This window comes from Panthera leo, chromosome B1 (genome assembly GCF_018350215.1).
Source record: "Panthera leo isolate Ple1 chromosome B1, P.leo_Ple1_pat1.1, whole genome shotgun sequence".
NCBI classification, from domain to species: domain Eukaryota; kingdom Metazoa; phylum Chordata; class Mammalia; order Carnivora; family Felidae; genus Panthera; species Panthera leo.
Genome location: NC_056682.1, coordinates 25,029,845 through 25,056,181, shown reverse-complemented (window position 1 = coordinate 25,056,181; position 26,337 = coordinate 25,029,845). Strand labels below are relative to the sequence as shown.

The window sequence follows — 26,337 nt, the reverse complement described above, 5'->3', positions numbered from 1 at the left end:
TGTGGGACCGTATCAGGGCCACATTTAGGTAGGTAGTGCTACCATCAGAGGTGTTTCATTTGCAAGAGGCACTGTATGAAATAAAGAGGTAACATTCTCAGGGGAAAAGAAGTGGAAAAGAGGAAAGCTCACAGGAACGTGCCGCCGCAGGTTTGTTGGTGTGCCGGACGGAGAGGAGCTGGTGCTGAGGGCATTCTCAATGTCCTGATCAAGTTGGTCCAGTTTCATAATTAGCAGCACCATGGAGTCTAGCCGCGCCCTATCTCGATCTTCTCTTATTTCCTGAGGAACAGAACATGTTGTTACTAAATCTGAAAGGGCATTTCTTGGAAAGAATAAAAAGTTCCCTGTTCTTCAATGTGACAAAAAGGACAGTGAATAATAGGCAGCCTTCTACTCAAGGGGGAAAGGAAGTTCTATTCTGTATCATCAATGGGCTCTTCATTGGGAAGATGCTGACCTACTGCCAAAGAAGCATTTTACTTGAATTTTAAATATACATCTTCTGGCAAAAAGTGAAATGAAAAAGAAGTATAACATCAGTGAGTACTGATACATATTTACTACTTTTCTGTGGACTATTCTGGGGAAAAATTAGATGTTACTTTGTTCATGGTATAAATCAATTATGACATACTTAACTGTTTGTGGTTAGGCATTTAAGGATCCATACAATATTTTTGGAAGAATACTTCTGAGTATAGGAAAAAAAATGGGAAAATAATCAAAGGCGGCAGGATTCAGTTTGTACAGTGGGCAAGTTGCTTTGTTTGTTTTGTTGTATTTTGTTTTGTTTTTGCATGGCGCCATTTACCTACTGCTGCTTCAAGCTATATCACTGTCAATATTTCTTTTCAAGCTTCTTTTTTTTCACATTAAAAAAAGCCCCCATAACTGTATATATTTTTGTAAATGATCATGGTTACTTATCCTGAATTCTTTATAATATTGAGATATATTTATGGAAATACTGTTGCTTACAGGAACAACTAAAGCTTCTCATTGACCATAGAGAGTCATTTCCACATGACTGTTTACTATTCTTGCATATTCAAATCATGTCAATTAGTATTAGGAATTTTCCAGATTCCTTGCAGGCTGTGCAAGGTATCAAGGTTGGATAGGGCATTGGGTTGGGAAAAAAAGGCCATGGAAAGCACAGTAAGGTTCTTTAGAAGCAAAATCTATTGAGACATGTAATAGACTCAGGGCTAGCCCTTTGGAAGAAAACTATCATGTGTAACTCACGTTGCTATCTTCTCATCTCTTTGATATTTACCTCCGTGAAATCAGCTTTGAAAGGAACACGAGTGGGGACCTCAAAGGGAAAATATATCATGACAGAAGCCTGAGGGATGTGGGTACAAGGGAGCAGGTGATGGTATTGGAAGTGAATCAGACATTTTATTTTGTTTTGGCATTTTTTAATCCCCTAAATTCTCTAGCCTTCATTAGGAGGGAACCCCAAAGAACAGGGACTGACTAGGGTAAATTTCATGGATTAATCAAATTCTATACAAGTCTCTGTACCCCCAATAGCTAGAGCATTATTTCCCAGATGTCAAACAGTTGGCCTATTAAAGTGTTCAAAGAATCATTAGTTAGGGTAACATTCGTAAATTATTTGGGTAAGCTGAACCTGTGTTTGGTTTAACAGACTAACATCAAATTGAAAGAGCTAGTCCTATTTCCATAAAGACATCCAGTTTGAGAATAACTTAAGAATTTTTTTTGAGTTGTATTACTTACTTCAGAATACTATGCTGTGATTATTACTTAAATTTCCTTTCATTGTCCCTGCTGTCTAAAACATGTAATGAGGCTCTGACACAATTACAGGCTCTTGTCATCAGAAAGTCTTATGTTTTATGCTTGAGAGTATCCAGGATATTTGCAAACAGACTTGAACCTTACTATATATCATATCCTTCACTGCCACAGAACTTTGTTATAGTCAAAAGAGCATTACAGTAGAATCCTGCTTCTACCTTAAAATGAAGTCCTGGAAATATTGGAGATTATTCTAAATTTAATTCTCTTCTAAATACCCAAAACATGGAAAACCTGACTGAAAGAAGACTCAAAGTCCTCTTAATTACTTCTCCAATGTATTTGCTTGTATAATTTCCTTCTTTTTAAAACCAAAGTTGTGTTTGGCAAGATAATGTTCTTTGCATCTCTACATCCACATATGTTTTTTCTGTGTGATTTTAATCTCCCAGTTATAACATCCTCAAGCACAAAAATTATGTTTTTCTACCTGGCAGATGAGACAAGTTATACACTGCACATGCAATATGTTTTCAGGAATAATAGTAATGAAATCAATAGGAGCCAGTGAAATAACAGCTCCCAAAGCCTTAGAAAGTATATCTTGATGTTTTTCCAGCTACTAAGTTAATGTTGGATAAAGCAGTATGTCCTGGGTTGTCCTAGACCTACCAGCAGTGGTCTCAGAAACAATTTGTCTTTGAATTAACTGGATGCTGAGATTGTACTTTAAAAACATTTTTAAATCCATGGGCTGAGCATCAAATTATTTCAAATGCTCTGCCAAAAGGAATAAAACCAAACGGCCTTGGTCTACAATATTCCTTTAGAGAAATAAGCCTATTGATTTCGCCTTCCTTCCTGGATGCTTCCTTATTCACTATCTATTACATTCAGCATCAAGTGTCAAGTACACAGACCAGTATCCTGTGTACATCCATAAAACCTCACAAAATAGAGTGGACTACAAATCAGATGCTTTGGATAAATTTTATTGTCTTTGTTTTTAAAGCCCCAGATATTAATATTTAACAGTTCTAACCTTTCATATGTCCATGGCTAAACTCCAGCAAATAGCTCATGCCTGAAAATAGAGCTGCGTATTTGCAGGTTTTGGCTAGGTTGACTTCTACAGTGAAGCTTTTATTTCATGCTGTCTCCATAGTCCACGAAGAGCACCTTCTTTAATAAGTAAAGCTGCCTATTAGTGAAGTTCTCAATATTTCAGTACCTTAACCCCTTCAAATCAAGGCCAAGATGCTAAATTCTCTCCCCTCCCGTCTTTCCTTCCTTCTTTCCTGCAGTCATAGCTGTTCTGGGCCAAGCACCATTAAAGGGACAAAATAGTCACAAGTGGATAAGAGATTTAAAAATTCCTGCTTTCTTGAATATTATAGTCAACCATGAGAAGACACAACAAAAGTTAACAAATTCATAAGTAGGATGGTTTCATACAGGAACAAGTGTAAGAAGCAAATAAATTGGGTAAGAATCTACACAGTCACTGAAGGGGGTGTCCCACTTTGTATAGAGTGGTTGGAAAATAGTTTTCTGTGGTTGGAAAACAGAGCTTAATCATGATGGGGAGAAAAAGAACGGGGTAGAAGAGAGATACGGAGATGAAGATGGAGATGGAGAGAGACAGCAAGTGAGAGAGAAAGGGAGAGAGAAAGAGAGAGAAAGGAAGACAGAAAGAAAGGAAGAAAATGAAAGGCAAAGAAAAAAGGGGAAGGGAAGGGAAGGGAAGGGAAGGGAAGGGAAGGGAAGGGAAAGAAGAAGAGGAAGAAGGAAGGAGGAGAACTGGGAAAATAGTACTGCACACATCTTGGATGCTAGACTGGAGTGAGCTGGATGAATAAGAGGATCAGATAAAAGGTGGGGGATACCAGGAAGGGAAGTGAGAGCGAAAGGAATGAATACTAGAACAATGTGCAGGTGAATATGAACAGGAGCCAAAATATATTTTGTCATGAAGGTCACTGTAAAGGTCAAATTTATTCCTTGCAGTGGGGCCACTGGCAGGATGTAAGCACATGAGTGATTTCCTGTGTATTTTACTTTTAGGATCCTCACCACATACTGACAATCAAACATTTTTGGAACCTCACGCTACTTTACCCCCAGCAAAGTCAAATGGCTAATACATACTAAATAGTTCAAATTAACCTAGGATTATTTTCTAGTCCTAGTCCTAGTTCTGTTTTTTCCCCCTGAAGTCTGAATTGGACCCACATTATGGTAATTATAAGGAGATAACAAATTTAAGAGTTCATCTATCTTGATGAGCACTGACTAATATATGGCATTGTTGAATCCCTGTATGGTACACCTGAAACTAATATAACACTGTGTGTTAACTACACTGGAATTAAAAAAAATGATACGCTTTTATAACACGGCCATAAATATTTTGAGATCTAAGTGAAAAAGAAGACACTGTCTGAGGAAGCGGTTTCTTGGAAGCAGGGAGTGGTATGTTAGTAAATGTTTAGAAACTAGATACCAAATGAAACAAAAGTCCTCATGTGTAGCATGTGCCATTTTTTCTGTGACGTAAATATTGTCATAGCTGGTTTCAAGCTACCAACAAGACATTAGTGAACTCAGAACAGGAAGAGATGCCACCAGTTTGCTCTTGTGAGCTTATGCGAGCTGGTGCATATTTGTGCCAACACATAGTAGGAGTGGGGATCAGTAGGATGGAGAGACATGCTCAGAATTGGATTCAAATAGAAGCATTGCTAGTTAAATCGACAGTTGTAATTATGGCTTAGTCAACATAATAACATATTGAAATAATGCATTTTATTTATTTAATGCATTTATTTTCCTTAACTTTTGCTCTTGTTGCCCAGGCAGAGTTCAGTATAAATTGTTGACTGAAATTTAGTGTTCTTCCGGAGACTTCTTTTTTCCTAGAAGCAGCTCACGTATCTGCCTTCTTTGCACTATCCATTATTTATGTTTGTAAAATCCCTTAAAATTCATTATAATCAACATATCTTCATATGTGTATTTTCACTTAAATAGGTCAAACAGGGGTGCCTGGGTGATTCAGTCAGTTGAGTGTCTGACTTCTGCTCAGTCATGATCTCGTGGTTCATGAGTTTGAGGCCCACATTGGGCTCTGTGCTAACAGCTCAGAGCCAAGAGCCTGCTTCAGATTCTGTGTCTTCCTCTCTCTCTGTCCCTCCCCCACTCATACTCTGTTTCCTCTCTCTCATAAATAAATATTTTAAAAAATAATTAAAAAATAAGTCAAAACATATTTGAGTAACTCATTATGTACTTGGGTACTTTCTCCAAAATTAAGACTTTAGAAATCGAGAGCTCTAGGATCATGGCTATTGGTTCCACGGTGTTCTGACTTTGCAGCTGTAGAGTTTTAAATCCAGATCACTTTTCCATTGACAAACTGAATAGAGTAGAGCCCATCTCTCCCCACTCGTTGCCTTGGTCTTTTTCCAATACTCCATTTTGCTTTCCTTTCATGGATGCAATTTCTAATTCAATGCCTATTAGGCATCATTTATTCTCTCCTTAACTACTGCAACCTGTTTTCATTCCTTCTAATATACAGAAACTATGTTTTGGAAGAGTAGCGATAACCACAATTAAATGCAAGAAACTTTTGCATCTAGACAAGTCCTTGTACGTTTTTAACAGTCTTCACGATGTTTATTGGCCATCTCCTGTGTCCTATGCACTGTTCCCTAGGAAGCTACCTATTTCATACTTGTACAGTTGTAAGGTTGAGAATTCTGCCTTCCTTTAACTTCCCAGTTTCTCCCTCCAAAACTAGACAGCATAAAGTAGTGTCTATTCCATGAAAGAGCCTTTCAAATATTTGAAGAACTACGTTGTGCCCATTTTCTTCCTTTTCTAGGTGAATCATACTCAGTCCCCTTAATGATTTCTCATACGACATGTTTTCAAATCCTCAGTAGTTCTATTTACCCTTCTCTGAATATGACATAATTCTGTCATTGACCCAATTAATAGTCAGTGCTGAGAATTAAATATATTACTCTACACGTTCTCAGACCAGGGCAGAGTAGGCAAGTATTTCCCCATGTTCTATATACCCTCTCTAACACAGCCTAAGAATTAAGTGCCTGTTTAGAACATGAATAGGCTATTCTTAATAGGATTGCATGATTTGCTTTTTTAATGAGGAAAAACTATTTAGTTGCCTGTGAGCTGACCTTGAGTCAATGGTGTGATATATGTCTCCTTTTCCCAATATCTGCCTGTGTAGCACTAAGAACAGAAACATCCTGTTGTCGAGAGACTGTAACCAGCTGTTGTCAAGGTATAGATAATATATATCACAGTTGTGGAAGAAATTTCCAGTTGTATTTCTTTCAGAAACACGTCAGTGGATGCTTAGGCAAATTTGGAGAGAAACTTCTATTCAATTCGATTTGTTGTCAAAAGCCTAATATGGCCAACCGCATGGTTTTCATTGGAAAAGCTTAAAGATGTTCCTTATTTACTCCCAAGAGCTATTTAGCCCCTGAGCAGTGAAGTCATTTGGGTCACAATGGGATCTGGGGGAGATAAACAGGGTTTTTAGGGGGTCATTCTCTCCAGGTCTCTGAAAAGGAATTCTTTGAACAGGAGACTCCACTACCTTCTTTCCTTCTATCTGGGGAAGATAATTCCAAGCTTCCTCTCTCCCAGATGCTCTTTATTGAGCAACACAGGACACAGCACACACACACGGAGTGGGGAGGAGGTGAAGATTACCAGACACTCTACAGATTGTGAAGTACAGAGAAAAGGATGCCTCCCCTAGAGACGCAGAGGCACTGTTTTCCTAATGCCAAGCATTTGGAAGGAAACCAAAAAAATGCAGTAAACCACCTGAATGCTTCCAAATAGTGGACATTTGGCTCAGCAAATATAGCACTGCCTGAATGTTCTGCTTGTCAATGAGTTGTGGCATCACATAGACAGCCATAATAAATTAAAGGCGAGGCCAGGAATAGAACTAAGACTTCCTGATTCATAATCCAAGGTTCTGGCCCCTACACTGTCTTTGATTCCATACGCATCTTACTGGCATTCTGGGCTGGTAATACTCCTTGTTCACCCGTAATAGAAAGGGACCTTTTAGCAAAAGACTTGGCCCGACTTCATTCTGAATTATTTGATCTGAGGCCAGCTGGATTAGTATGAAATCTCATATTAGTGTTATACATTTCATCTGAAAATAAATTCCTCACTCTAGACTTTCCTTTCTTAAAATAATATCCTGTTTAAAGAACCAGAAAGTTATTCATTTTTTTTTTTTCTTCAGAAGCAGTGAAGATTTTTATCTGAATAGCTAGTTAGGGGCTAAAGATAATTTAACTATCCTATGTTAGAATTTCTAGGCAAGTTAAACAAGTCAACCTTAATTTTTATACTGGTGCATTTCAAGATGAAATTTATGTGGATTAGGTAATAAAACAAACCAGCAATTATCTCCGATTTGCCAGATACAGTCTGTTCAACCACAAAATCTTTGCATGTTATCTTAATAGTAACATGTGCCAATATCATTTTAATATCAGATGATAGAAGGTGATCTAATACCCTCATTCAAAGTTACTACAAGGAATCTTTGAACTGCTATGTAAATTGTGGCTTTTTAGTGTTTACCTTCACTTCCTATGTTATCTCCTTCCATTTACAAAGCATGGTGAAGAAAACTGGTTCCTCCTTAGCTTGATTTTTAAATTCCAGTGAGGTTTCAAATAGAGCATTTTTAAACTGGGACTTCTGTAAATTGCTTACAGAGTCTCCTGCATAGACTCAAAGGATATCTCTGCAGCTGGTCCTAAGGAGTGCTCAGAAGTGGCAGATGTGAGTCAGGGACAGAATTGTGTGGGCAGAAATTCCTCTCTATTCCAGGGAAATCTGAGGATGACTTCCTCCACTAGGTTTAAAGGTCCATTTTGGGGAGTGGGATATGATTTCTACTTAAATAATTTGGTAGGCATTCTGGAACCAGTGTTTACTTTAAGTGGTAAAATTGGGAGACTGACTTTCATGGTCACTTAACACATTTTATAGACACAAAGTCAACCTTTGTGGGTTATTTATTCTGTATCATCACTCCTACCTGATATCTGAAAATCTATGCAGTTTTTGTTACTTTGGCTTTTTTGTTTTGTTTTGTTTTGTTTTGTTTTACAATTCTCAGTAGCTCTGTCCTTGGGCTCAGATGTTAAAGGAGGCAGGACTTTTCCTGATGTGAAAACGTGAGAAAAACATCTATTTCCATTAAAATTCCATCAACTGTTTTCAGGAATATTATGATGGTCTTTTTTAGGTGTGGATAACAAAGAAAGACAAAAGTAAAAATTTCTTCCTCTTCCATAAAAATTTATATGACTTAATTTAGAAAAAAGTCTTGTATTGAACCTGGCTTCTGTTAAATTTTCTAGTTTTACCTCTCACATTCTTTCTGATAATTCCCAGTGTTCCCCAATGTCAGTCATTTTGAGGACTACTGCTACATTATTCTTAATATTTTTCTTTAATTGGATTCACTTTTTTACAGCTAGATAAAAATTTAAATATATGAATGCTATATAATATGTAAGTAATAATTTTATTTTTTATAAAGTATATTAAACTATACAATTATCAAAATCAACCATACTATGTGATATAATCTTACATAAACGACTGTACTATATTTTAGAAAATGCTCAGTTAGAAGTCCAGAACTTCTTTTAGTTTCTCAAATATGTCATGTTCTCTCTCTCTCTCTCTCATTGCAACAAGGATTACTATATGTAGCAAATAAAAATATAGGATACCCAATTACATTTGAATTTCAGATAAATAATTTTTTTTTTTTGTATAAGTATATCCCAAATATTGCACGGGATATACTTATACTAAGACATTTTATGTTGTTTATCTGAAATTCAAATGGAACTGGGGATCCTAAATGTTATCTGGCAACTGTATTTGGACCCATGTAATAATGTTTCTTAGGCTTAACATACTTCTCCCCTGACTGGGTATATCAGAGGAAATCTTTGGTTTCAAGTATCATGTGACTCCAATGGAGAGGTTTCTATACAAGGTTGTTTCCTTGAATGAATGAACAGTAATTGCCTTCTAAGTTTAGTTATACAATTTCAAAGAATAGGAATTTCCTTTCCTCAGTGTTCTATTTAGTGTTATAATCCTAGGCAAATCTAAGACTTCTCATTTTGATTTTTCTTCAGCAACAAAATAAAGTCTGAAAAGCGCATGAGGCAGATCTTTTTAGAATTGCAAATTCACTTCAATTGTTAATATTTTGTATGAAATTTTCTAGAAATGAGTAAATCAGATTGAATTTTTTTACCACCGTATAGGTTTTCACAACTCACACGTGCAGTGTGGCTGTGGCTTTTTTTTGACACTAATGAAGAGCCTTTACAGCGAAAAATTATGGGAACTACTTACCTAGCTCCATCCTCTCATTTTTTTCTGATAAGTTACTTTAGCAAATTTAAGACTTTCCCAAGCTACAAACTGATAGTGTCAATGGCTACTTGGGAAACAAGAAGCAAAGATGAAATCAAGAGACACTGAATTTCCAATTCTTCCATTAACCTAAGTCCTGTAAATCTTTTGTTTTACTCTACAGGTGACCTAATACAAATGATCTGAAAGATCTGGGAAGAATACATATAGATTAAAAAACTGACTTAGTTACATATGAGTGGCATCTTCTTATTGTTACTAATCTACAAATTTAGAAGCTAAATCATCTTACTGATGATTTGTTCCTTTCCTTCTCCTTCCCTCCCTCCCCTTTCTTTTTCTTTTCCTTCCTTTTTTCCTTTGTTCTCTCTTTCCTTCCTTCTGTCTCTCTTTCTGTCTTTTTTTTGTCAACAGTTTATCAGTGGTTCTCAAATATGACTGTGCATCAGAACCTTCTAAAGAACTTGTCAAAACACAGACTGATTCAGTAGATCCTTGATGGGACGGAGCATCTGCATTTTTTTTTTTTTTTTTGAAATTTATTGTCAAATTGGTTTCCATACAACACCCAGTGCTCATCCCAAAAGGTGCCCTCCTCAATACCATCACCCACCCTCCCCTCCCTCCCACCCCCCATCAACCCTCAGTTCGTTCTCAGTTTTTAAGAGTCTCTTAGCATCTGCATTTTTTTTTACAAGTTCCTGAATAACGCTGTTGCTGCTGTATGGAGGGCTAGACTTTAAGAACCTCTGAACCACATGTTAGAGTAATAGTTCTCTGCAGTGGCTGATTATAAGTATACTTGTAGAGCTTTGAAAACTTCCACATCTAAGGCACCATCCACCGAATTTCGAAGACGTAGGGTTGGGCCAACCTAGTGTGATTTTAAAGAATTCAACAGATATATTCAAAGCATAGCGAGGGTTAAGGAACATTAAAATAAATTATAATTGTAATAGATTACAGAGAAGCTAGTCCATGGTTTCTGACCCCCCCAAAAATAGCATAATCGGAATAGATTTTTATCTACAGTGCTCCCACAATAAGAAATCCATTAGACCTTTATATTGATAGAATAATAAAAAATACAACAAATGTCAAAAAAGGTATTTATAACATTCAAAACCTATTTTTTTAACTTTTATGTTGATTTATTTTTGAGAGAGAGAGAGAGAGCAGGAGTAGTGGAGGAGCAGAGCGAGAGGGAGGCACAGGATCCAAAGCAGGCTCCAGGCTCCCAGCTGTCAGCACAGAGCCCAACGTGGGGCTCGAACCCACGAACCGTGAGATCAGGACCTGAGCCAAAGTCGGATGCTTAACTGACTGAGCCACACAGGTGCCCCTCAAAACCTATTTTAAATCACTTGTTAGTGGTTTAATAAACAGAAAAACAACAAAACCCTCTCAGATAGGAAGGATTTAAAAGGCAATATTCTTAACTTGATTAAGAGTATCAGGCAATTAGACTAAGTTTTAAGTACAGAGGTGGAATATTAGAAACACTTCTATAATACTAAGAAAAAGTAAGAATACTCATTATCACTCATTTTATTCAATGTTTTGATTAAGGTTCTGGCCGAAGAAACGAAACAACAAACAGCAACAACAACAACAAAAAAAACCCAGAGTTGATTATATTACAAAGGAAGAGAATTTGTACCTTAAAAATCCCAGAGAATCAATTAAAACAATGGAATAGAAAAAAACAAATCACAGTGACAACAAAGACTAAAATATCTAGAAGAAACTGAACAAGAAATAATGAAGATTTTCATGGAGAAAATTTAAAGTGTCACCAAAGGATTTAAAAGAAGACTAAACAAATGGAGAGACACATAATTGCTCTGGATAGGAAAATTCCTTCTAATACATTTTAAAGCAAATTTGTTATGTATATTGTCTGTTTCCCTTCTAGAATTTAGTTATCATTGCCTGCTTTGTTCAATGATAACAACCCAAGAATCTAGAATGGTCGCCAGCACATAATCATCATACAATAAATGTTTGTTGAGTGAATGAATGAATGAATGAAATGTTAATTGTCTTTCAATTAAATTTTTAACCCAAGTAGTCTGACCCAAAACTCCCATGGGATTTTTTTTAAAATGAAACTTGAAAAGCTGGTTTTTAAAAAAAACAAAAAGAACTGGGCCCCCTGGGTGGCTCATTCAGTTGAGGGTCTGACTTTGGCTCAGGTCACATGATCTCACGGTTTGTAAGTTCGAGCCCCGAGTTGGGCTCTGTGCTGACAGCTCAGAGCCTGGAGCCCGCTTCAGATTCTGTGTCTCCCTCTCTCTCTACCTCTCCCCAACGTGTGCTCTCTCTCTCTCTCTCTCTTAAAAATAAATAAAATGTAAAAAAAAAAATTTTTTTAAACAAAAAGAATGACAAGAAATCCCAAAGAAAACAAACAAAAACTTTGTTATTACCAATAGCTTTTGTTTATTTATTTACTGAGAAAGATTTATTTACTGAGAAAGGGGGCACGTGCGTGGGTGCACTTGTGAGCAGGGGAGGAAGGGGCAGAAGGGGAGAGAGGGAGAATCTAAAGCAGGACCCATGCCCAGCGCAAGCCCAACTCAGGTCTCCATCTCAAGACTGTGAGAGCATGAACTGCGCCAGCCAAAATCAAGAGTCTGACTCTTAACCAACTGAGCCACCTGGCTTCCATGGATATCTTTAAACATATATGAAAATACAGAAAAATATTATAATAAACTCTGATGTCTAATATATCTGCAAGCTTAAAATTTGTCAATATTTGTTAAATTTTATGTATCCCTCCCTATGTTTTAAAAAACAATATTTTAGGTAAATATCTGACATCATACTTTACTCACAGGTGCTCATGATAAACCGATTTTAAAAGTCTCTTATAAGACCAAAGGAATATTAATTGTAAAATTCTTAAAAACAAAACAAAAAATTCAAACATTCTATGACACTGTATAAAAATCTACAGATGAAATTTTGAAAAAATAAAACAAATGAAGAAAAAAGAAACAAACAAACAAAAAAAACCCCAGACTCTTAACTATAGAGAACAAACTGATGGCTGCCAGAGGGGAGGTGGGTAGCAGGATGGGTAAAACAGGTGAAGGGTATTAAGAGTACACATATCATGCTGAGCACTGGGTAGTGTATAGAATTTTTGAATCACTATATTATACCTCCAAAACTAATACAACACCATATATTAACTATAGTGGGATTAAAATTAAAAAAAAATTAAAATCCACAAATGAAGACTGATAAAATTTAAAGGGCAACTGACAGACTGAAAGAAAAGATTTGCAGCATATATAATGAAGAATTAAGAAATTATTAAAAAATCAAATAAAAATGGCAAAAGCGTTAAAAAGCGATTATATAAGAATTACTATTTAAAACTCTAAACTTCATTGGTAATCAAAATAATGCAAATTAAATTAAAAATGGAAATTATTTTCATTAGATTGTCCAAAAAGAAAAAATAATCTTGACCACACTCAAGATTGACAAGGTCTTGGGACACCTGGGTGGCTCAGTCAGTTAAGCATCTGACTCTTGGTTTTGGCTCAGGTCATGATATCACAGTTCATGGGTCTGCACTTACAGAGTGGAGGCTGCTTGGGATTCTCTCTCCTCCCTCTCTCTGTACCTCCCCTGCTCACTCTCTCTCTCTCAAAATAAATAAACATTTTTTTTTAAATGCTTAAAAAAAGATTGACAATGTCTTTGGAAATGTTAATTTCTGTCTTTTTTGGAAGGCAGTTTGGCAGTATCTTTTAAAATTAAAATAGGACATGTTCTTCAACTTGGCATTCTAATTTTAGTTGTGTATCCTAAAGAATTACTTGTATACATGCAAAAATTAGTACGCCCAATACTATTCACTGAAGCATTTTTTTCTTATGGCCAAAGTACTGGAAATAACCTGTGTGGACATCAGTAGAAAACTGTTTAACTTAATAAATTATAGCACCATTGTTCCTTAGATTATTACCCAGTAGTTCCAAACATGAGGTAGATTCATATGCACTGACATAGCCATGAATAATCTAGTCAGTTCTTCAATGCAAGTTAGATATTGTGGCCCTTTGGAGGGACACAGCCCCGTGCCAGGGTTCACTGCTTGACGAGTAAAACACAGGTGCCCATCAGTTCTCACTTTAGTCTGGTGTCCTTGTGCAGGAAACAACCTGCAAAACTGCACTCAGGGCCCGACTGCTCATAGGGAAAGCACTCCAAGAAGATTTGTTAAGTGGAGAAAGAAAGGCGAAGGACAATATTCTATAGCAGGAAATCTTTTAGGTACCAAATGAGCACACATATATGCATATACACACACACAGGCACACACACAAAAACACACACCTGAAGCAAATTCTGTATTTCTGTATGCATATATACATGGATACACAAATATCTGGAAAGATACCTACCAGTGGGGAGTGCGGGTAGAACTGGCAGGGTGCAAAGGAGACCTATATGTTTTTCCACATTGTTTGAAATTCCTACAGGGAATATGTGATTGTGAATCATAGGTTATTATTTTTTTTTTCAGGTAAAAAAGTAAATATTCATTGAAAATGAGAATATAAAGCACGACAAACTACAAATTTAAAAAAGGTGGAAAACATCACAAACATGAAAATGCCCAGAAAAAAAAATGTTGTTAGTGAACTGTGTAACACACTTTGTTAATATTATTTTTACTACCTTTTTTGTTATCATGAATGATTTTAAAAGAGTTTTGGTATATCCATACATTGCCATACTGTGAAGCCTTTAACATAGTGATTGAAAATCCTCATTATCGGGGCACCCGGGTGGCTCAGTTGGTTGAGCGTCCGACTTCGGCTTGGGTCATGATCTTGGCGGTTTGTGAGTTCGAGCCCCGCATCGGGCTCTGTGCTGACAGCTCAGATTCTGTGTCTCCTCCCCCTCTCTCTGCCCCTTCCCTGCTCACGTTCTGTGTCTGTCTCTCAATAAATAAACGTTAAAAAAACAACAGAAAATCCTCATTATTGACACAGAAAGATGTTCACTGAATAAGATTACTAAATTGTAAGGTTACTAAATTTTCACACATGAAGAGATGATTTATCTTGTCCAGCGGTTCCACCTCCCTGAGTGCCACTCTCCACAGCCAGATTTGTTGAGATCTGGTGGTCATCTCTGTGACCATCACTTTCAGTATGTTGAGTCCTGGCTGGAACAATTTGATGTATATACCCTGGTCTTCCTCCTTACTCACGAGAGTTACAATTCTCATCCTAGAGATTAGACAAGTTCCTGAATGGATACATCATTTCCTTTAGACAAGTTCCTGAATGGATACATCATTTCCTTTAGCCCAAAGACAGAAAAGAGTACCTTTATGACCTTGGCTCTCTACCATAAAGCCAAGCTGACATTTTGTGAGAAGTGATATAATTATATTCCACACAGAGAAGCTACGATTTACAGAGGTCCAGTAAGTGAGCACATTAAATACAATCTAGATGATTCTATATTTGTGATTTTAAGATTTAGGGGATTCGCTACACACTTGCAATGAACTAAGAAGAATACTCTTTTTTTTTTTAAAATGTTTATTATTTATTTTTGAGAGGAGAGAGACAGTGCAAACGGGGAAGGGGCAGAGAGAGGGGGAGACATAGAATCTGAAGTAGGCTCCAGGCTCTGAGCTGGAAGCACAGGGACTGACACGGGGCTCGAACTCAACAAACAGAAAGATCATGACCTGTGCTGAAGTCGGACGCTTGACTGACTGAGCCACACCCAGGCGCTCCATGGAAAAATATCCTTATTTGACAACATTTTGTTTTTTAAGTCAAATGGCAGCTAGTGCCATGCAACTAACTTGACAGGGTTTGATAAAATTGTTGATACTCTTGGTAAGTACTTAACCCAAATAGTGTTTTAAGTAAACATGTGTCAGAGTTTTTAAGATATTATTAGGCAATTTATTATGAAGGGACATCTACAGAATGGGAGAAATTATTTGTAAACCATAAATTGATAAGGGTTTAATGTCCAAAACATATAAAGAACTCATAACAGTAACTAAAAGCAAATAATATGATTGAAATATGGCAAAGGACCTGGAAAGACACTGTTCCAAGAAGGCATACAAATAGCCAAGAGGCATATGAACAAGTGCTCAACATCATTAATCATCAGGGAAATGCAAATCAAAACCACAATGAGATACTATCTCACACTTGTTAGAATGGCTAGTCTAGAAAAGACAAGAGAGAACAGGTGTTGGAGAGAATGTTGAGAAAATGGAAACCTGTGTGCACTGTCGGTGGGAATGTAAATTGGTGCAGCCACTACTAAAAAACCATATGGTAGCTCCTTAAAAAATTAAAAATAGATATGATCCAGCAAAAATCCCACTTTTAGGAATATATCCGAGGAAAATGAAATCAGCTTCCCACAGGTATCTGTACTCCCATGTTTACAGCAGCATTATTCACAACAGTTCAGATTTGAAAAAAAAATATCCATTTAAAAAATATCCATTAAAGGATAAATGGACCACCCCTAAAGAATTGACCACTCCTAAAGGAATATAATTCAGCCATAAAAAAGAGGGAAATTTTGCTATTTGTGACAACATGGATAAAGCCGGAGGACATTATGCTAGGTGAAAAAAGCCAGGCAGAGGAAGACTAATACTGCATGGTATCATTACACGTAAAATCTTAAGAAGAAAAAAAAAGACCTGATTTTCTTGATTTTTAAAGATCTTGGGGGCATCTGAATGGCTAGTCAGTTGGGCGTCCGACTTCAGCTCACGTCATTATCTCACCCTCTGTGGGTTCGAGCCCCGCATCAGGCTCTGTACTGAAAGCTTAGAGCCTGGAGCCTGCTTCGGATTCTGAGTCTCCCTCTCTCTCTGTCCCTCCCCCGCTCATGCTCTGTCTATCTCAAAAATAAATAAACATTAAAAAAAATTTAAAGATTTTTTAGACTTGTATATTTTACAGAATAGAATGGTGGTTGCTGGGGGCTGTGGGGCAGGGAAAATGGGGAAATGTAGGTCAAAGGGTAAAAACTTTAGGTTATAAGAAAAATAAGTTCAGAGAATCTAATGTAGAGCACAGTGACTACAGTTATGGGTACAGTATTGAATACTTGAACGTTGCCTAGAGTAGATCTTAAGCATTCCCTCCCTAGCCTGCAAACACACAAAGTTAGCCATGTGAGGTGCCGATGTGTACATCTTGATCCCGGTAATCATTCCACAGTGTATATGATATCACATCACTGTGTTGTACACTTTAGATATACACAGATAGATTTGTCAATTATTCCTCAATAAAGTTGAACAAGATGGACACAAATCAATGACAATTCCAACATGCACGTGACTTTCTTTTAGTACAGATATTTCTTTCATTAATCTCTTTTAAAATTACTAATTTAAAAGGAATAAGTAGTCAGTAGTAGGTCCCTTACATTATTAAGCATTTCATGCACGTTAGTCTCCCCAATCATTCTGAAAGTCTGCATGAGAGGAGACGGGGCCTCTGGCTTCACTGGAACCACTGAGGTATACCTAGCAGAGAATGAATGTAGCGGAACTCAAAAGTATTTTTAGATTAATTAACAGTTGCCTACTAAGTCCCAGTCTTTCACGAATATCTAGACAATATTATCAATCTATAAGAGCCAGTTTCTACAGAAAGAAAGCATGAACAGCTGCTATGGAACTTTCCCTTTTCTTTTTAATTGAAGAGAACTTTCTGGATGCACTGATTGGAGAATGTGTTGGCAGCATGGTAGGTCATTATTTGTGTCCTTACAAGACTTAGTAGAAACTCAAAAACGTCTTTGTGGTATATTGCTTCTGAGGGAAAGGGACATTTGAAAAATAGCCTTTTGCTTCCAAAATGTTGAGGTTACTCATCCTCCAATCCCCTGAGATCATTAAGACCTGTTTGTTTGCCTTTCTCTTGTGCATAAGGAAACCAAACAATGCTTTCTTTTTTCCCAATATGGTAATAATTCTTAACCCAAATTTCTGCCTGGGGAATCTCTCCAGCACACTGAAGAAAAATTTTTCTTTATCTATATATCTTGTTTGTTCTCCATATAAACTATGTGCCCATAAAAGCGACCAATACGTTTCTGTGGCTTTTAATTCAAATAGTTTAATTCCATAATATATGAGTCTCCTGTGGCGTTCACTTGTACCTATTTCCACAATGAGTAGGATTTCTTTGGCTATCATTTGAATAAACACAAATAAAAATGTGACTGATAAAGATTGTGAACTAGAGAGCTTAAGAACATTAAATAGCATTTTAAAATGGGATTTGGCTTCCTTCAAAAACATTTTAAAGTGTACACATAGAATACGCATGTAATGAGGCTTACACAAATGATTAAAAGTAACTTTCTGTGTTTTCAAAAGGTGAGGTTAAGACAATACAATATCACTCTTTTCAGAACTCCAAGGTAGATGGAATAGTACTTAGTGCTAAATCTCCGTTATTTTCATGGTGGAGAAATGGAACAGACCACAAAAAAATAATTTAGAGCTGGAGAGTGCTTAGATGTTGTGTAGCTTTTTAAACAATGAAAAAACTGTCTAAGATTAGTAATATCGAGAGACAATTATCTCAGTAGATTTTGATTGCTGGAGAAGGTAGACAGCAAGGAAAACAACACGTGGTTCCTGCATATTATAGCTGACCAAAGGGGATTTTGGCAACTGTAAATCTCTTCCTTTTTGGGTAGTTAACTTACCCTCGGGGCAAATTTGGGCCATCTCTCTTTTTTTGTCCCCGGTTTCAGAGAGGGGTCTGAATAAGGTTGTTGTGTGTGTGTGTTGTGTTTTTTTTTTTTTCCTTATTTACTGAGCAACTATTAGGTCAATTAACACTATGTTGTGTATAAGAGATAAAATAAATCCTCTCTTCTTTTAAGAAGTTTATATTACATCTAGTAGAATGCCATGCAAACAAGTAACCAAAACAAAAAGGAATGACTGAGTTTAGTGCTAGAGTAAAAACAAAAAACAAAAAACAGAAGAGAGAGACAGAGGGAGATTGTTATTGGATCATATGGGGTGAGCATCACAGAGGACAATTAAACTGAGTCTTGAAAATGAGTAAGAATGGGAAGGACTGAAGGCATGAAGTTCAAGGTGTGCTGGGAACAGGACATGAAACATGTTAATAAAATAGGCTTGGATCTGATTGAATTGAGGGTGGTATGAGCTTAATGCTGGCTAAGGCCTTGTGCAAAGCACAATAAAGAATATAAATGCCAACACACATAAAAAGCTGTTTACCTGAATTGACCTGCCTAGGTTTGCCCTGTCCCTTGAGCTTACCATGCATGTGTCTATCTATTTTTCTCTCTTCACCCACCAACTCCCCCTTTCCAGGACTTTATTATGATACTGTTATAAGGACAATAACTGTATTTTTATAAAAACATATTGAAAATTAAAAAAGAGGGGTGCCTGGGTGGCTTAGTCAGTCGAGCGTCTGACTTCGGCTCAGGTCATGATCTTACAGCTCGTGAGTTCGAGCCCCACGTCAGGCTCTGTGCTGACAGCTCAGAGCCTAGGGCCTGCTTAGGATTCTTTGCCTCCCTCTCTCTCTGCCCCTCCCCCACTCACATTCTGTCTCTCTCTCAAAAATAAACATTAAAAAAATTAAAAAAGACAAATGAGCACTTTATGCTCCCTTTGCAATCTCTACTGCCCCTGTAGAGTCACCCCCGTATAGGGTCTCAGGTGTGACCATATTTCTTCTATTTGCTTCAAGGTGAACCTAACTTTGCTGCTGAAGCAATTTGCAGCTGTAGACACATTTTATAAGCTGGTGAAGAGGATCCTCTGCTACGTCAGTAAAGTTTTACCTCACTGTTCTTTGTGGCCAATCTACTGAGTCCTAGTATAAAACAGTAAGGATAATATATTTTTACATGTGTCAAGCGAATGGGCATTTCTTATACATTCTGTGACTACTTAATCAAAATTTCATTTCCACACCATTTCTGCTTTGGTGTGCGGCATTATTCAAGTTGATTAAATTCTATTCAAATTGTATTCAACCACAAATGTTTGCTGATGACTGAAAGGTCAAATACATGAGAAAGCACAGATCTTAAGAGTACGATCTGTCACCATTACTGATAAAGTAATTCAAAGTACATGTGCTACTGAGATCAAGTTAAAGGAAGAACTGGATGTTTTTATTCGAAACGTCTCCTTGTGGGTTGAAAGTGTTCATCCATTACAGACTCAGAAAGTCCAACCAAGGGGAAAATAAGAATTATGATCTCATTATTTTTAAGATTCTGTTATTTGCTCAGAAAAATATAACCCAAATGTAAATTTTACTATAGCTATAAAATGGGAAGTAAATTAAATAATCCTAAGAAATGTCTATATTTTATTTAGTAGGAAATTAAGGGGATATTTCCTTTTGCTATTGAAAATAGAAACACAGAAATCCTCTTCTGACAGATAGTTCTCATGAACTTTGGAAATTAAAACAAAAGAAAAAACTCAAAAACTCATTGTCTCACCTGGAAAAAAATTAACAGTAATGGCAAAAACAAACAAACAAACAAACAAACAAAAACCCACATCAGATCTTTGTTATTTGCCTTAAGATATTTCTCGTACTTAGTCAGAAATCAGTTTTTAGCAGAATGGACCTGCCTTTGAACAAGTCTGCATAACAACCTCCGTATTTAGTAACACAATGCACCTATGGGTACTGACTTTAAATGGCTATAAATATGATAATATGCATTAACTGTTAAATTTTGTGAGAGCGAGTAGTGAGAATTCTACAAATTTTCTCACATACCACGTCTCTAGGAATATCGCCTTAAAAGCCTTCTAAGCATTTAGAATATGCTTCTTTCCACTTCCTGGAACACAACGTGCAGCAAAGGAAGAGGGTTAGGAAGAAAGGGTCACCATCTCTAAGAGAAATATGTAAGCACCGCAGATGCAGGAATCAAACTGCTGTTTCCCACAAACTCCACAGCTCCTCTTGAGCACAGGAAAGGGAAGAAAAATCCTCTAAAAAAATTAGCCACATGTTAGTATTGAAACGTTGCCAGGAACACAGACAGCCCTAGAGGGTTTGTTTCAAATCAATATTGATGGAGTCGTGTGGTGGGTCAAGAGAATGGCACATCTTGCTCTCAGAGTTCACGGGACTGAGTATTTTTATTCAGCCAAAGAGGAAGACTCAGAAAACAAACAAACAGCAGTGGGAACGATACCAGCAACACGAACAGTCCGACATTTTTAGATTCATGTGTAGTGAGAAAGGGGTTCACTAGCTCAATCAATCTTTCACTTAATGAAACTCCTGGGAGGCACAGGAGCTGTGTTTGGGCAGAAGGTGACATGGGTATCACAAAGTCCTCCTGGTGAATGAAGCTGTTGCATGCTCCTGAAATTTCTGCAATATTGGGTCAGTTTCATTATTATACCATGTTGAAGCAAAAATATGCCACATTACCATGGTCAAAGTGATTGTAGTTTAACGTATATAAAGAGAAAACAAACTTATCCTCTTAAAAAACACCTAAAAACAATTTCTATCCCCTTTTTGGAATGGACTGATTTGATTGTATTCAAATTGAACAGCCGTCCAAGCTTAATATTCCAGGTAATTATTAATAGTCAATTTTTTTTTCATAAAGAAATTATGGCTATTATGTATAAAAACATCTAGCATAAAGCTGACAAGGAGTAGACACTTCACAAATGCCTCCCTTCTCTTCTGAGCCTCCAGAGCATTCTCTAAATTGCATATTGCTATAGAGGTGTGAAAGGTTTTGTTTAGTAGTATTATCAACAATTGCAGTGGTAATGGCAAACCAATATTTTTTGTTATCTGAATACTTGTATATTTTAATAAATATCTTCTTTTCATTTCTCAGATAAAATTCTTCCGACACACTCTCTACATTCAGGTGAACCTTTTCTTGGCCTCTTTGCCTCATTTTTTCACTTTATCATCTTTGTTCTGAGGATTGCCAAATTTAAAGCCAAAGGAGCACTTGAGACCATGCAGAGTGATTTCATCTTTAAGCAGATATGCCAACTGAAGCCGAGAAAAGCCTTAGTAGGGACAAGGTAGATCCCGAAATCAGTCATTCCTACCCTCAGATCTGTGTCCTAACATTTCTCTATGCCCTTCATGTTTCATCGAGATTCCTGTTGTTATAGTGCCATTGCCTAATTCTCTATTGTTCTTTTTCTTAAAGAGTTGCCTACGTTTGTCCTAGTCTAGGATTTCCTCCAATTCTCCCTGTAGTCATTAGAACTTACTTCAAGATTACTTACAATGAGATCCTACTGAAAAGTTTCTATCATGTTACAGGTTTTTCTTAATTTTGTCTGGTTTTTGCCTACAACTTGCCACTTTGAAGTATTAATTCCCCCAGCTTTTGTCTGATGCAGATGTGGCCCAGACTTTAATCTGTATTTAGGACTTCCTGCTATTTGCTTTGAGCCCACACCCTGGCACTGTTCTTTTGTGATTGTGTAGAAGTGGTGAGCGGCACTGAGCTTCACTCTCTGTCTACCCAGTTCAGCATGCCTTTCCAGGTAAAGTCCCAGGTTTCCAGCTGGTTTCCCAAACTTTCCTCAACTACCAATGCACTGCCTCCTCCCTTCAAGCTTTTCCCACTGCTGACAGCTCCTGGCTCTCAGGGTCCCCTCCTGACACTGGGGTGTTCTGTTCGTCCTCGAGGCTTCCCACCCAGGGACAAGAGGCCAGCTCCAGAGGATTACTCCACCCCACTCATTTCTCCTTTCCCTGAATGTGCATCTAGCCTAATCGTGGCCACAGAATGTCACGCCAAGTATTTCTAATTGCACAGAAACCAATTTTCTTAACATACATAAAGATTAAACAAATCTTTCTTGAGCGGTTTGTCTCTGTCAGCCTAAAATCTATGCTATTCTTCAGCTCAGAATCCACTTTATTTCCTGCTCTGTGTGGAAATAACCTATCCATTCTCCAGGGCATAATTTATTAGTCATCCTCTCTATGACCCCTTTCTTACTCTCTTTCCTCTCAGAATTGACCAACCCTTTTGCACTGCCCTCATAGGCTCCTCGTTCTGTTAGTCATTTTTGTCTATTTTCTTGAAAAAATGGTGAGTTCTTTGGGGTCAGGAATAAATCTTGTCTCTTTCAATTGTATGTTTTTCTTTAGAGCCTTTTACAATTTCTGCCCTTGTCAGAAACGAACTCTTAATCCTTTATTAGACTGAAGCTCTGGGATGCAGGAATAATGTCTTCTTATGTTTTTGTACTCCTCACAGTACCTAATAAAATGCTAAGTACTTGGTGGTCACTTGATATACTCACTGATGGACCATCTGGTCAGAAATCTGGTAGCCAGAGTTCCCAGTTTGGTCTGAGAGAGACAAAACCCTCTGTACAAATGGCTTCTTTGAGAACAAGGGAAAGGCTATGATTAAAATGCGGAGCTCAGGAAGGAAAGGCTTTTTGTTTTTCTTATTAGTCTTTTAATCTCCGTGATTGCTAGGTCTCTGTGTGCGCGCCAGTGCAAGAAGATAAAGTGGCAAAAGAGAACAGGGGGATGGCAGATGCCATTTGCTGGGTCCATGCAAGTCACGGGATAAGAAAATGTGTCACTGACAAAAGATGCTGTGTGCTTTAATCATAACTTTGCTTCAAGCACACACATGGGCCTAGCTTAATGTTCCCCAAACTGGTATTTGAGGATTTTAGCAGAGATTTATTCCTCAAGATGTTAAGAATTGTGACTTGCGAAAAATGTCTGCATAATCAAATAACTTTATGAAATCCTGTTTTCTATGATTTTTGGATTCTGTAATCCTTTTCTGAATCGTTATAATGTCCATTAGTATAGAAACTTTGAGAATTCCTAAAGTAAATAAAATTATTTAGCTTTATTTAAGCATTTCTCAAACATATACGAGCATAGAACCTTTGTCTCCAATTTTTTGTTTTTCACAGAACACTACTTTGAGGAATGCTGACCCAACTACTTACTAGAGGGTGACTTGAGTTCAGAAGAAAAGGTGCTCCCTGGGACATTGTAGGGCACCCTTTCTTTAGCTGTTTAGTCTCTGAGATGTAAGAATTAAGTTGTCAAAGATGGGTTTCTTGCAGGGTGTCCTTCCAGGTGGAAATGGCTCCCAAAGAGCTAGAGACTGGCCATAGCTAATGCTGAAGTAAATCAATTTGCTTTTAATTCTTCAAAAAAAAATTTAATGTTTATTTATTATTGAGAGGGAGAGACAGAGCGTGACTGGGGAAGGGGCAGAGAGAGAGGGAGACACAGAATCCGAAGCAGGCTCCAGGCTCCAAGCTGTCAGCACAGACCCCAATGCGGGGTTCAAACCCACAAACCATGAGATCATGACCTGACCCAAAGTCAGACACTTAACCAACTGAGCCACCCAGGTGCCCTAGATCATGACCTGAGCCTAAATTGGATGCTTAACCTACTCAGTCACCCAGGCACCCTTAATTTTTTAATGTTTTTATTTATTTTTGAGAGAGAGAGCGAGCGAGAGAGAGCGAGCGAGAGAGAGCGAGCGAGAGAGAGCGCTTGCACGAGTGGGGGAGGGGCAGAGAAAGAAAGGGGTCAGAGGATCCCAAGTGGGCTCTGCAATGACAGCAGAGAGCCCAATGCCTGGCTCAAACTCACACACTGTGAGATCAAGACCCGAGGTGAAGCAGGAAGTCAGATGCTCAACCAACTGAGTCACCCAGGTGCCCCATAAGTCAATTTTAATAAAGCACTGTTTCCCAAAACTTTAAGAGATATACAAATAACCGGGAGATCTTAAAATCTGATTTAGTAGGTCTGTACTAGGGTCTGAGATTCTGCATTTCTAACAAACTTAAAGGTGATATGATACTAATGATGTTGATCCTTAAAAAGGCCTTTGAGGGGCACCTGGGTGGCTCAGTCAGTTAAGTTTCAGACTCTTGATTTTGCCTCAGGTGATCTTATGGTCTTGGGACTGAGCCCTGCGTTGGGCTCTACCCTCAGCATGGGGCCTGCTTGAGATTCTCTCTCTCCCTCTCTCTCTCTCTGCCCCTCCCCCCCCAAATACATACATACATACATACATGCATACATTTTTTCAAAAGCCCTTTGAGATGCAAGAGAGCAGAAAGTTGAAATGGTGGAAAAGATCTGAAACTGTTGGGCTATCATGGACCTCAGCCCCATTACCATTCCAGGGAAAGGGCTTGCGCTCCCCAAGCAAGGAATGCTGGGATGATACAACAGGGCTGAAGGCCAAGGTTCTGCAGTTTCATATGGTAGTCTGGCTCCGGTTCTGTGTTTTGCAGATTCTAACGTCTGTTCCAGCTGGATTCCAATGTGTTGTACTTGAATATGATGGGCAGTGGTGGAAATGCATGCCACTTCTGTGTGAGTTTTCCCTAATATATCCCATTCTAGAAAGCTAATGAGTGTCCTGCCTGGTCATTTATCTGACACTCTTTTAGTATAGTTTTTTGAGTAGAGTCACGGAAGAATTGAGAAGTTTAAGGAATTAGGAAATAGGTTAGGAGGAAACTACTCATATTGGTTTTCCAAAGTTCCTCCATACAATGATCCTAAGCCATCAATCCAAATTGATTTCCCCCTTTCCCTCAACACACAGCTCGTAGGCCCATTTAGTCTAGTCTCTTTCTTAGCCTACTCACAGGCCATGCAAAGTTCCTCCTTCATGCAAGGGCACATCCATGTGTTCCATTTCTTTTGAATTCTTACCCAAATTGGAGCCTAGCTCAAGTTCTGCTTTCTTCATAAGGCCTGTCCTCATCATCCCAAAGCACCTGCTACAGAATATAATTAGAATATAATTAAGAAACTATTTGTTTCTTATTTCATTTCCAGCATTCTTGTCTCACAGTCATACTTCAGTTTCTTTGAGGACAAGGGAAATCTTATTCATATCATCATATAAATTTTTATTGTATCTAGGCTTTCTCTTAGGCTCTCACATTTTCTACTTTTACGCTTATGGGCAGCAAAGAAAACTTGACTAAGGACTTGGTTATCTCATCTGTGAAATATAAACATTGGACTAATTTGTGTTTTTCATATTTCTTGAAGACAAAGAACCATTTATTCAATGAATATATTACATGGTAACTCGATATGTGGAAGAGATCAAAGTAGCCTCTGGTAGGGATGCAGGGCAACATGATGGGGTGAGGGAAGGCAGAGAATTTCCCCTTTTCTGTCCTTCTACACTTTGTAGAATCTCTGCCTAATCACGAAGTTGCACAGGAATCCAGAAAACCCTGGATTTAATGAAGTTTAAGATCTTTTGTTACTCTAAAGACTTTGATTTTAATCACTAGAGAAATCTTGCTGGTTTATGATAAAATGGAAAAACTCATCATGACAAATAAAATAAAATAAAATTATAAGATAAGATCCACATGCCACAGTAGTATATAAGGTGTGGCTCATGGAACACCTGCAGCAGAAACACTGCGATGCTTTTCAGAAATTCCAGATCACAGATCTCCTTCAAGGCCTACTAAATCATGGTGGGTGAGGCTGGACATTTTCAGATTACCAAGTCTCCTAGGTGATTCTTACAAACATTAGTTTGAAACCTAATGATTTTTAACAGTGGTGCACCTAAGGTTCAACTACTGAGTTTTGTACAATATAAATATCTGGACCCTACTCCCAGAAGTTCTGTTTTAATAGATCTTGGATAAGGTCCAGGCATCTGTACCTTTTAAAAAAAGTATTCAGTGGTGATTCTCTATGTACCTCTGGTTGAGACCACTGATGTAGCATAAAGAGAAGCAAAAATACCAAAAGTTTAGAGATTCACCGTTTCTGTCTTTATGCAGCAACTTTAGTTTTGAGGTTCCTATCAGTGAACCTCAAAAAAAAGAGACAGTTTTATGTATCTTTCTGCCATGCTCAACATAGTGCAGGGCAAATAGTAATATTCAATGGGTCTATTTTTATTTATTGGAAGCACTTCTATTTCTTTTTGGTACCTCTTATTATGATGATAGAACCTCTAGATTTATAAAAATATATAATTTTATAATAAATTATAGAATTTATA

The 26,337-nt window shown here is 37.6% G+C and overlaps 1 protein-coding gene across 1 annotated transcript in view; it reads right to left on the bottom strand.

The window, feature by feature from the left end:
• DLC1 (DLC1 Rho GTPase activating protein) overlaps positions 1-26,337 on the bottom strand; it is a 536,095-nt gene that overhangs the window by 315,668 nt on the left and 194,090 nt on the right. The window contains 1 exon segment of the mRNA XM_042934406.1: positions 133-282. Within this exon segment, the coding sequence (XP_042790340.1) occupies positions 133-282 (150 nt within the window).